Source organism: Oncorhynchus nerka, linkage group LG6 (assembly GCF_034236695.1).
Source record: "Oncorhynchus nerka isolate Pitt River linkage group LG6, Oner_Uvic_2.0, whole genome shotgun sequence".
NCBI classification, from domain to species: Eukaryota; Metazoa; Chordata; class Actinopteri; order Salmoniformes; family Salmonidae; genus Oncorhynchus; species Oncorhynchus nerka.
In genome coordinates, this window is record NC_088401.1 from 52575208 (window position 1) to 52587931 (window position 12724).

The 12724-nt window shown below is 41.1% G+C and overlaps 1 protein-coding gene across 1 annotated transcript; it reads left to right on the top strand.

The window, feature by feature from the left end:
• The first annotated feature begins 3456 nt into the window (after positions 1 to 3456).
• Positions 3457 to 12169, top strand: tspan6 (tetraspanin 6). The gene is made up of 8 exons (XM_029661917.2): positions 3457 to 3775; positions 7024 to 7212; positions 7337 to 7411; positions 7707 to 7802; positions 8188 to 8343; positions 8556 to 8639; positions 8782 to 8866; positions 11416 to 12169. Exons 1-7 carry the CDS (start codon positions 3689 to 3691, stop codon positions 8848 to 8850), a joined length of 756 nt encoding a protein of 251 aa, XP_029517777.1. The 5' UTR covers positions 3457 to 3688; the 3' UTR covers positions 8851 to 8866; positions 11416 to 12169.
• Positions 12170 to 12724: the final 555 nt, after the last annotated feature.

Consider the following 12724-nt stretch of genomic DNA (forward strand, 5'->3'; position numbering starts at 1 on the left):
GGCCAAGATAAAGCAGAGCAGTTCGACAGATACAACGACACAGAGTTACACATGGAGTAAAACAAACATACAGTCAATAATACAGTATAAACACGTCTATATACAATGTGAGCAAATGAGGTGAGAAGGGAGGTAAAGGCAAAAAAGGCCATGGTGGCAAAGTAAATACAATATAGCACAATAAAACACTGGAAGATATAGTTTTGCAATGGAAGAATGTGCAAAGTAGAAATAAAAATAATGGGGTGCAAAGGAGCAAAATAAATAAATTTAAAAAATACAGTTGGGAAAGAGGTAGTTGTTTGGGCTAAATTATAGGTGGGCTATGTACAGGTGCAGTAATCTGTAAGATGCTCTGACAGTTGGTGCTTAAAGCTAGTGAGGGAGATAAGTGTTTCCAGTTTCAGAGATTTTTGTAGTTCGTTCCAGTCATTGGCAGCAGAGAACTGGAAGGAGAGGCGGCCAAAGAAAGAATTGGTTTTGGGGGTGACTAGAGAGATATACCTGCTGGAGCGTGTGCTACAGGTGGGAGATGCTATGGTGACCAGCGAGCTGAGATAAGGGGGGACTTTACCTAGCAGGGTCTTGTAGATGACATGGAGCCAGTGGGTTTGGCAACGAGTATGAAGCGAGGGCCAGCCAACGAGAGCATACAGGTCGCAATGGTGGGTAGTATATGGGGCTTTGGTGACAAAACGGATTGCACTGTGATAGACTGCATCCAATTTGTTGAGTAGGGTATTGGAGGCTATTTTGTAAATGACATCGCCAAAGTCGAGGATTGGTAGGATGGTCAGTTTTACAAGGGTACGTTTGGCAGCATGAGTGAAGGATGCTTTGTTGCAAAATAGGAAGCCGATTCTAGATTTAACTTTGGATTGGAGATGTTTGATATGGGTCTGGAAGGAGAGTTTACAGTCTAACCAGACACCTAAGTATTTGTAGTTGTCCATGTATTCTAAGTCAGAGCCGTCCAGAGTAGTGATGTTGGTCAGGCGGGTAGGTGCAGGTAGCGATCGGTTGAAGAGCATGCACTTGTATTTGTATTTTGTATTTAAGAGCAATTGGAGGCCACGGAAGGAGAGTTGTATGGCATTGAAGCTTGCCTGGAGGGTTGTTAACACAGTGTCCAAAGAAGGGCCGGAAGTATACAGAATGGTGTCGTCTGCGTAGAGGTGGATCAGAGAACCAGGCGAGGCAATCATTTGAGAAACCAAGGCTGTCGAGTCTGCCGATGAGGATGTGGTGATTGACAGAGTCGAAAGCCTTGGCCAGATCAATGAATACGTCTGCACAGTAATGTTTCTTATCGATGGCTGTTAAGATATCGTTTAGGACCTTGAGCGTGGCTGAGGTGCACCCATGACCAGCTCTGAAACCAGATTGCATAGCAGAGAAGGTATGGTGAGATTCGAAATGGTCGGTAATCTGTTTGTTGACTTGGCTTTCGAAGACCTTAGAAAGGCATGGTAGGATAGATATAGGTCTGTAGCAGTTTGGGTCAAGAGTGTCCCCCCCTTTGAAGAGGGGGATGACCGCAGCTGCTTTCCAATCTTTGGGAATCTCAGACGACACGCAAGAGAGGTTGAACAGGCTAGTAATAGGGGTGGCAACAATTTCGGCAGATAATTTTAGAAAGAAAGGGTCCAGATTGTCTAGCCCGGCTGATTTGTAGGGGTCCAGATTTTTCAGCTCTTTCAGAACATCAGCTGAATGGATTTGGGAGAAGGAGAAATGGGGAAGGCTTGGGCGAGTTGCTGTTGGGGGTGCAGTGCTGTTGACTGGGGTAGGAGTAGCCAGGTGGAAAGCATGGCCAGCCCTAACCCTGATCCATCACTAGTTTAACAGTTATAGCCTAAAAAATTATATTAATAGGGAAACCATTGTCCATGTGCCCAAGAACGCCAACGTTACCTGTCTAAATTATTATTGCCCAGTAGCACTCACGTCTGTAGCCATTAAATGTTTTGAAAGGCTGGTCATGGTTCACATCAACACCATATTCCCAGACACTCTGGACCCACCCCAATTCGCATACCGCCCCACAGATTCACAAATGGCGCAATCTCTATTGGACTCCACACTGCCCTTTCCCATCTGGACAAAAGTAACACCTACATGACAATGCTGTTCATGGACTACAGCTCTGCTTTCAAGCCATAGTGCCATCCAAGCTCATCACTAAACTAAGGACTCTGGGACTGAACACCTCCCTCTGCAACTGGATCCTGGACTGCCTGACAGGCCACCCTCAGATGCTGATGCTTACACCTATCCATTTGATTAATCGGGGATTCATCCATTTATAGCTAGATACCTCAATATGACAGACATAACTACATGTATAACTAGCACTAGATGGCCAACTAGCTAGATGGAAAATGGTTGTTGAAAAATGGTTCTACACAAATCAACAGCCAACAATAAATACAGTAGAGTTAACTTAAATTGTTGTAGCTTCCTTTTGTTTACTTTTTCATGTGTTGTATTCATTAGACATGATAGCCCAGGCATTATTTTTCGTGTTTTCTGTTGATGAATCATGCTGTTTGTTTTTCTATAATTGGGTGGTTTAACACAATTCGCTTCGAGGGGTTTTTTCCCCTCTTGAAGTCACTGAAATTCTTTGAATGTTTTCTTATACTTCTGTCCATTGTTTGGTCTAGGTGTCTTGCTCCAATTCCACATAATGCCTATGTATTAGGGTCCCATCCCTGGTTTTTGAAGTGTCCTCATGTCAGCACCAAGTGCACATCGTTAATCTAATCAGATTTCACAAATATAACTGGTATGTTCTTATTTACCTTAGTCTGGGACTCCCTACTATATAACTAATTCATCTGAAGTTAAGCAGAGTGGCACAGCGGTCTAAGGCACTGCAGTTCGGGAGTTGGGAGTTCCATATGGCGGTGCCCAATTGGCCCAGCATCGTCTAGGTTTGCCCAGTGTAGGCCGACATTGTAAATAATAAATAGTTCTTAAATGACTTGCCTAGTTAAATAAAGGTAAGAAAAAAGGGCCATTTTTAATCTGGAGTAATTTAAGTAGAATTTATCCTCGTCCTGATTTAAATTAAACCCTGTCCACGAAACCGCACCTGAGTAAAACAAGGAGTGATGTTCAAATCCACCTACTGAAATTAATAATGTTTACAACATTTAATTCCCCGTACAATTTTGAAACTGTTGTATTGAAAACCATAACGGACAATTAGGTCAATCATGACGTTGACAGCACACGCAAGAGCGGAAAAAAAATAATACATGATCAAACACTGAATATTCAGTACTGCAATCAGGGCGCCAACTCTGTCTTTACCTCATGAAACCAATAGATACACTAGTAGTGTTTTAGCCAACCGGCATCAATGGGGATTTTTTGATGAAAATTAAATTTTTGTGACTAATAATATCTTATATGGCATTTGTCATTGTGTTAGGCCTAGTGTCATACGTCGTATCCGCATTAATTGAAGTTGTCTTTGGGAATAATAAAGTTATTATATTAAATTGTGGAACACCATAAATAAAATAAAAAACATCTAGGAAATCTGGATCAACGACGTCACTTCTCCTTGGATTCTGTTTAGTCGAGAAAAGTTTTCCAGCACGGCGCCTTGGTCATTTTCTTTTCTTCCCCTTTTTGCAACAACGATATTTTTGACTGACCATTTTGCGGAATAGCCGTCATGTCTCCCCCATCGAGAAGGCTTCAAACGAAGCCTGTGATTACATGTCTCAAGACCTTTCTTATTTCTTACAGTCTCATATTTTGGGTGAGTATTTACATGTAAATAACTGATGCAAGCAAGCTAAGGTAACAATGGGCCAAGTTAGCGGCGATGCCAACAAGCAACCTTTCCCAACCATTGGCATTTACAAAGGAATAACGTTAGGTTACGGCTGACGCGAAAGGACTCGAATTATTGAAAATAAACACCTCGTCAAGAAATATTTCCCCGTGATATAGTGCGACAACACTCTGGTATAAAATAATAACTTTATTGGATATTTAGCGACGCCTCGAGCTAATTTACATAATTAATGTGCAAACTTTATCAAGTAAAAGTTGGGGCCCTATCACAGTTCGTCATGTTGTAAAAAACTTTACTCCAGGAGCGACAAACAACGCGACCTTTTTTCTTTTGTGTGTTGCAGTCCGCGAGGCTGCATTTCGATTGTTCACGTCGATTGCCGGGCTCATGTAGTCGATCATTTCCACCCAGCTAAGGCTCGTATAGCCCTTGATCATGGCTCTCAGTTTTATTACATTACACGTATTGGAGAAAGGAGTCTTCTATACGGGGGAGTTTTGTGAAGAGCCTGGACGCTCGGTCTGAACATTAACATGTGTCGTTTGCGGTACTGTTTTGGAAGCATTATAGACCTTATCTTTCATATCTGCGAGAAACAAAACGTTAAATTGACACACACATTTATAGGGAAACGGTTAGTGTTTCCACATGGCCATATCTCCATGTTACAGCTCCTATTTACAGAAGACAGTGACCACCTGTGCTATTTGGGAACTGTATCTAGCATGATCCGAACATCTGTGTGTAATGGAAGAAGGCCTCTAGAAACGTGTCATCACTGAAAAAATACTATCAGCAGCAACTGTGATGAAGCCGGTTAAAATGGTTTACAGTAAGTTTATATTTTGCTTTTGTGAAATTATTTCGAGGTGATGTGAAAGTAAAGGGCTATGTTTCTAGAACCCGCAATTGAGAATCGATTCAAGTTTGGGTGGAATATTTGGCTGTTTTGGCTGCTAGAGCCAGTCTATCTCTGAAAATAACATATACGAACCTTCGACCTTATTAAAGGAGTAACAGTAGGCTCCATAAGAGTGCATTTTGCGCTAGTGCTTGAGCTGACAGTATTCGGCAAATTGGCAGATGTTGTAAACAGCTTTTCTAAATGGTTGTTGACTGAGAAACAACCTCAGACGACTGGCATTCTACCAAAATAATTATTATGAGCATAAACATCTATTTAGCTGTAGTTTTAGGTGAAGATATATATGTTTAGTTGACATTAAATACCGGTAGACAGCTTTCATTTTTCGAACCGCTTTCTTTATAAATCTTGTGAACAATGCTGTTCATTCAATTTCCATTTTTCTGTCTACGCCATTAATTGAATGTGGCTTTTTTCTGGGTTCAAAGTTCACGATAACATATTTATGTCAGCCGTTTATTGATATATAGAGGGTGATGTGTATCATTCATGGCCCGGTGGACTAATGACAGCACTCTGACGAATGACTCTTGTAGAAGGAAGGGCAATACATTTTTCTCGGGAAGATGCTGAGCTCACTGATGTGAGAACTTGGGCTTTTGGTTGTGGGGGAGATGTTTAAGTTCCATGTTGACTTTGCCTTCCATGTGAGAAAAATCTGTAGGCCACATATACCAACCTCAAAGGTTTTTCAGCTTTGTACAGACCTCCAACAACAGTCACACTGAGCTGAATAAAATTGTTAGGTGCTCAAGGTGTATAATTAGGATGGTTGTTTTTGAGCCTTAAATCTTGAGTTTGTGTCAAAGAACTAGGCCAAACTTCTTAAAACCCCCTTATGGACCTGAGAGTGCAGAAATATACAGTGTATTCAGACCCTTTTCCCACATTTTATTACGTTACAGCCTTAATCTAAAATTGATTAAATCAATTTTTCCCCTCATCAATCTACACACAATACCCCATAATGACAAAGCAAAAACAGGGTCTTAGAAATTGTTGCAAATGTATTCAAATGAAAAAACAGATACCTTATTTACATAAGTATTCAGACCCTTTACTATGAGACTGGAAATTGATCTCCAGTGCATCCCATTTATCATCCTTGAGATGTTTATAGAACTTGATTGGAGTCCACCTGTGGTAAGTTCAGTTGATTGGACATGATTTGGAAAAGCACACACTGGCCAAACTGAGCAATCGGGGGAGAAGGGCCTTGGTCAGGGAGCGGACCAAGAACCTGATGGTCACTCTGATAGAGCTCCAGAATTTATTTGTGGAGTTGTGGAACCTTCCAGAAGGATAACCATCTCTGCAGCACTCCACCAATCAGGCCTGTATGGTAGAGTGGCCAGACAGAAGACACTCTTCATTAAAAGGCACATGACAGCCCACCTGGACTTTGCCAAAAGGCACCTGAAGTACTCTGACCATGAGAAACAAGATTCTGTGGTCTGGTGAAACCAAGATTGAACTCTTTGGCCTGAATGCCAAGTGTCACGTCTGGAAGAAACCAGGCACCATCCCTATGGTGAAGCATGGTGGTGGAAGCATCATGCTGTGGGGATGATTTTCTGCGGCAGGGACTGGGAGACGAGCAGGATCAAGGGAAAGATGAACGGAGCAAAGTACAGAGAGGTCCTTGATGAAAACCTACTCCCGAGCGCTTAGGACCTCAGACTTGGGCGACGGTTCACCTTTCAACATGACAACATAACATTTCTGGAGAGACCTGAAAATTGCTGTGCAGCGACGTTCCCCATCCAACCTGACAGAGCTTGAGAGGATCTGCAGAGAAGACTGGGAAAAACTCCTCAAATACAGGTGTGCCAAGCTTGTAGCGTCATACCCAAGAAGACTCCAGGCTGTAATTGCTGCCAAAGGTGCCTCAACAGAGTACTGGGTAAAGGGTCTGAATACTTATGTAAATGCAATATTTCAGTTGATTTTTCTTTTTATACATTTGCAAAAATGTATAAACCTTTTTTGCTTTGTCATTATGGGGTGTTGTGTGTAGATTGAGGGGAAACATAATTAAATCAATTTTAGAATGAGGCTGTAACAAAATGGGGAGAAAGTCAACTGGTGTGAATACTTTCCGAATGCACTCTATATCATATATGCCATTTAGCAGATACTTTTATCCAATGCCACTTAGTCATGTGTGCATACATTTTACATATGGGTGGTCCCAGGAATTGAACCCACTACCCTTTCGTTATAAGTTCCGTGCTCTTCCAACTGAGCTACAAAGGACCAGCTGAGTGTCTGTGCTTTCTCCCAGTTTACAGGGGTTATCCTTCTGGCTGTTGGAGTATGGGGGAAGGTGAGCCTGGAAGCTTATTTCCAGCTTGCCTCTGAAAAGAGCACCAACGCGCCATATGTCCTCATCGGGACTGGAGCCATCATTGTCATTTTTGGCCTGTTTGGTTGCTTCGCTACATGCCGCGGTAGTCCATGGATGCTGAAGCTGGTCAGTTGCACTGTGAAAGTGTATAATTTTGTATTGCACATTCTCCTCAAATGTTTCTAGTCTTTGCATGCAGTCTTTGTATGTAAATTGATGAGAGTTTGTTTGTTTTTTGTTCCCCTCTCAGTATGCCATGTTCCTGATTCTCGTGTTCTTAGCGGAGTTTGTGGCTGGCATCTCTGGCTTCTTATTCAGACATGAGGTGAGATATTTTTCAAAAGTAGTGTTTCCACATCCAACAATTTACCAGGTGCTGAGGTATAAAAATGTTCATATATAAATGGAATTACCCGTGCACTGAGGTATACTCCCATATAGATTATTCCAACATTTCCGACCAGGACTACGAAGACCTTCTGGTCGTTATGTTGCAGTAAGCTATAGGGTAGTATAGAACAATGTGTGGGTACTTCTATGAGGTGACTTAAAATACACTTGCCATTACTATAGGATTCAGTTGGCCACAAATCAAACCCAATTCCCGTTGTTTATTGCAGATAAAGGCTGTATTAGGTGATGCCTATAAAGATGCTGTGACGAACTACAATACCACTGACTCCAAAAGCTCTGCAGTTGACACCATCCAGAGGACTGTAAGTTATATTTTTGTTATTCCTTGCGAAGCCTAATTCTATCTGGTTCCTTTGCAAAGACCACAAAACATTCTGTTAAAATGTTGTTATAAAGCCACTTCTCTTATCAGAGACCCTGCAGAAGTATTTCTATAATCAACTTTTACAGTACAGATGGCCACGACCCGGCCATCTTCTTTTCAGTTGCATAGATTTTGTTGGTATACGATTGTATTAGGTTATGGTCTGTCTTTTACATTATTAAATAACTTATTGACGTACAATAGAACCACCTTTTAAAACATTATTTGATTTGCCCACTTGGCAAAGTCATCCATAGAATTAGGAATTAGAAGTCACCGTTGTTATTTCCTCTTGATGATTAGTAAATGTGTATTTTGTACAGTTGTACTGCTGTGGAGTGAATAGTTACAAGGACTGGAACACCACAAAGTACTTCAAAGACAATGGCGTCCCTGTCAGCTGTTGCAAAGCGAACGCGGTCTGCTCTGTCGAGAAGCTCAAGGACCTTGACAAGGCTCGTGACGTGGTGTATGACACGGTGAGAGCACTGCCTCCATATCACTGTCAATCATATCACACAGAATTGTCAGAGCTTTGTGTCTCTGGTTAGCTAAGTTCAGACCCTGCTTTGATTCATAGTTTGTCAGTATTTTAGATCAAGTGTTTGCCAATCAGTAGGCGTAATGAACAGCTATAACCTAAAGGAACCATAGTAAAACGTTTGTTTTCCTTCTGCTTAACATGTTTTAGGGCTGCTTCTCACTGGTGACCACTTTGATGGAGTCTAACCTGGGAATCATTGCAGGGATATCTTTTGGAATTGCGTTCTTCCAGGTACATGGGGGGGTACAATAATGGTATTACCTGTAACATGGATCTTGAAATGTTGTGAGATCATCAAGAAAATGCTAGATTTAACCTTGTCCTTTTTTTTGGTTCACATCCTAATTGAAACTCTGTTGAACTTTCTGTCTAGCTCATTGGGGTATTCTTGTCCTGCTGCTTGTCTCGATACATCACCAACAACCAGTATGAGATGGTCTAGCAGTGTCCTTCCACAGGTAGTACCCTACAAGGACTAGTGGTGTGGGATCCCATCCCATGCCTCCATTGCTTTCACATAGAAAGAAATGTCTTAGGAGTGCTCATAATGTTGATTCCCGTGTATCCCAGTTTGAGCGTTGCGCTTGCAGCGCCAGGGTTGTGGGTTTGATTCCCATGGGGGACCAGTATGGGGAAAAAAGTATTAAACTGTATGCACTCACTACTGTAAGTTGCTCTGGATAAGAGTGTCTGCTAAATGATAACATGTCAATTATTATATTGTCATACATAACATGACACTGGAACCCCTGTACTTGGTTTGGTCACTTAAGTTTCTGTTTATCAATTTCTTGATTCCGCCACTACCGAAGAGAGCATTTTCATGAAAGGAAATGCCCACTTCCGGATATCAGATATGGTATTCATTACTTAGGATGGCGATCGTGTACAATACCAGTAAAAAATGTGGATACACCCACTCATTCAAGGGTTTTTCTTATTTGTTTTACTATTTTCTACGTTGTAGAATAGTAGTGATGTCAAAACTATGAAATAACACATGGAATCATGTAGTAACCAAAAAGGGTTGAACCGATCAAATTAGATTTTAGATTCTTCAAAGTAGCCACCCTTTGCCTTGACTGCTTTGCACACTGTTGTCATTCTCTCAACCAGCTTCACTTGGAATGCTTTTCCAACAGTCTTGAAGGAGTTCCCACATATGCTGAGCACTTGTTGGTTGCTTTTCCTTCACTCTGTGGTCCTAACCATCTCAATTGGGTTGAGGTCGGGTATGTGGAGGCCAGGTCATCTGGTGTAGCACTCCATCACTCTCCTTCTTTGTCAAATAGCCCTTACACAGCCTGGAGGTGTGTTGGGTCATTGTCCTGTTGAAAAACAAATGATAGTCCCACTAAGCGCAAACCAGATGGGATGGCATATCGGCGTATCGCTGCAGAATGCTGTGGTAGCCATGCTGGTTAAGTATGCCTTGAATTCTATATAAATCATTGACAGCAAAGCACCCACACAACATCACACCTCCTACCCCATGTTTCACGGTGGGAACCAAACATGCGGAGATCATCCATTCACCTACTCTGCGTCGTACAAAGATCAAAAGGACAAATTTCCACCGGTATAATGTCCATATGGCTCGTGTTTCTTGGCCCAAGCAAGTCTCTTCTTATTATTAGTGTCTTGTAGTAGTGGTTTCGTTGCAGCAATTTGACCATGGAGTCCTGATTCACACGGTCTCCTCTGAACAGTTGATGTTGAGATCAAATGTATTTATACAGCCCTTCTTACATCAGCTGATATCTCAAAGTGCTGTACTGAAACCCATCCTAAAACCCCAAACGGCAAGCAATGCAGGTGTAGAAGCACGGTGACTAGGAAGAAACCTAGAGAGGAACCAGGCTATGAGGGGTGGCCAGTCCTCTTTTGGCTGTGCCGGGTGGAGATTATAACAGAACATGGCCAAGATGGTCAAATAATAATAATCACAGTAGTTGTCGAGGGTGCAACAAGTCGGCACCTCAGGAGTAAATGTCAGTTGGCTTTTCATAGCCGATCATTAAGAGTATCTCTACCGCTCCTGCTGTCTTCAGAGTTGAAAACAGCAGGTCTGGGACAGGTAGCACATCCGGCGAACAGGTCAGGGGTTCTATAGCTGCAGGCAGAACAGTTGGAACTGGAGCAGCAGCACGGCCAGGTGGACTGTGGACAGCAAGATTTGTCTGTTACTTGAACTCTGAAGCATTTATTTGGGCTGCAGTCTGAGGTGTCGTTAACTCTAATGAATTTATCCTCTGCTGCAGAGGTAACTCTGAGTCTTCCTTTCCTGTGGCGGTTCTCATGCGAGCCAGTTTCATCATAGCGCTTGATGGTTTTTGTGACTGCACTTTAAGAAACTAAAAGTTCTTGAAATGTTCCGCATTGTCTGATCTTCATGTCTTAAAGTAATGGACTGTCATTTCTCTTTGCATATTTGAGCATTTCTTGCCATAATATGGACTTGGTCTTTTAAGAAATAGTGCTATCTTCTGTATACCACCCCTACCAACGTATTGGTTTAAACGCATTAAGAAGGAAAGAAATTCCGCAAATTAACTTTTAATAAGGCACACCTGTTCATTGAAATGCATTCAAGGTGACTACCTCATGAAGCTGGCTGAGAGAATGCCAAGATTGTGCAAAGATGTCATCAAGGGTGGCTACTTTGAAGAATCTAAAATACTTTTTTGGTTACTACATGATTCCATATGTGTTAATTCATAGTTTTGATATCTTCACTATTCTACAATGTAGAAAATTGTAAAAAATGAATAAATAAAGAGAAACCCAGGAATGAGATGTGTCAAATGTTTACTGGTACTGTAAATTCAAATCACCATGTGGAAATGTAGTACAGTGCATCAATATTGTGCTCAACAGTTGAGTAAGACCAGTGGCTCAAGTCCCCAACCTGATGTAACGTTGATTATTGATGCACCGATAAAAGTAATGGAACATGTTAATGACTTACAACCCATCTAACCTGTCATTTTGTCTTTTTTCTTTGTAGGTCACTGACGGGCTGCTCATGATGCAAAGGGAACTTGCATATTTTTAATCCTTCGTATACGTGTAATGGTTATCTATGACACTTTAGAGTACACTCTTGCTGAACACACCTTTTAGACTTCACTTTTCAATGGCAGCCAGACTGAAGAAAATAGAGTTATTGGACACCATAAGGGATTTATTTCTGCCATTCTGTCATCAATGGGATGAAGCTTTGTCTTGCTAAGACTAGTGGAATACAGTTTATTGTGCTTAAATGTTCATTTGGGATTCACTGACTTTGTTTGATGCTATTATATATGACATGTTGCAATTGATTTGGTGAGCTTAGACCAAATATTAATGTATACGTTAAACGTTCTCATATGCATGTAATTTTTTTTATCGTAAAGGCTGCCCTCTTATGGCATCTTGTGTGTTAAAATGGTCTTACTGTAGCGTATGTTATTTTCATGATCGGCATTACAATATTATAAGCTGGTGACTAAATAGACCATCTGGAACACCACAGTAATTTACACTGTGGAAAACCTCCAGCAATCCAGCTATCTCTGTGGAGACTGGGAGAGAAGTATTCGAAGTAGCCTTTGTGCTGTTGACACGTAGTTAGAGAATAGAAAATTATACACCATGATTTTGTGTGAACGTGAAGGCATTTTATAAGCCCTTTGTGATTTACTGTGTTTAAGTTTGATATGTTCAGGTCTTGTGTTCACACACAAATATATTAAAAAAATATCCTCAATTGAAAATAATTGTCTGTGTTAATTGTTCATTTTGTGTAAAAATTATGTCAAATCAAATTTTGTTTGTCACATACACATGGTTAGCAGATGTTAATGCGAGTGTAGCGAAATGCTTGTGCTTCTAGTTCCGACAATGCAGTAATAACGAGTAATCTAACCTAACAATTCTACAACTACTACCTTACACTTGTGTGTATAAAGGGATAAAGAATATGTACATAGAAATATATGAATGAGTGATGGTACAGAATAGGCAAGATGTAGTAGATGGTATAGAGTACAGTATATACAGTGGGGCAAAAAAGTATTTAGTCAGCCACCAATTGTGCAAGTTCTCCCACTTAAAAAGATGAGAGGCCTGTAATTTTCATCATAGGTACACTTCAACTATGACAGACAAAATGAGAGAACAAAATCCAGAAAATCACATTGTATTTATTTGCAAATTATGGTGGAAAGTAAGTATTTGGTCACCTACAAACAAGCAAGATTTGTCTTTCACAGACCTGTAACATCTTTAAGAGGCTCCTCTGTCCTCCATTCGTTACCTGTATTAATGGCACC

Coding starts and splice junctions, on each gene's coding strand:
- tspan6 (XM_029661917.2), top strand. CDS start 3,689: ATGTCTCCCCCATCGAGAAGGCTTCAAACGAAGCCTGTGATTACATGT. Junction 8,344..8,555: donor GTGACGTGGTGTATGACACG/GTGAGAGCACTG, acceptor AACATGTTTTAG/GGCTGCTTCTCACTGGTGAC. Junction 8,640..8,781: donor TTGGAATTGCGTTCTTCCAG/GTACATGGGGGG, acceptor CTTTCTGTCTAG/CTCATTGGGGTATTCTTGTC.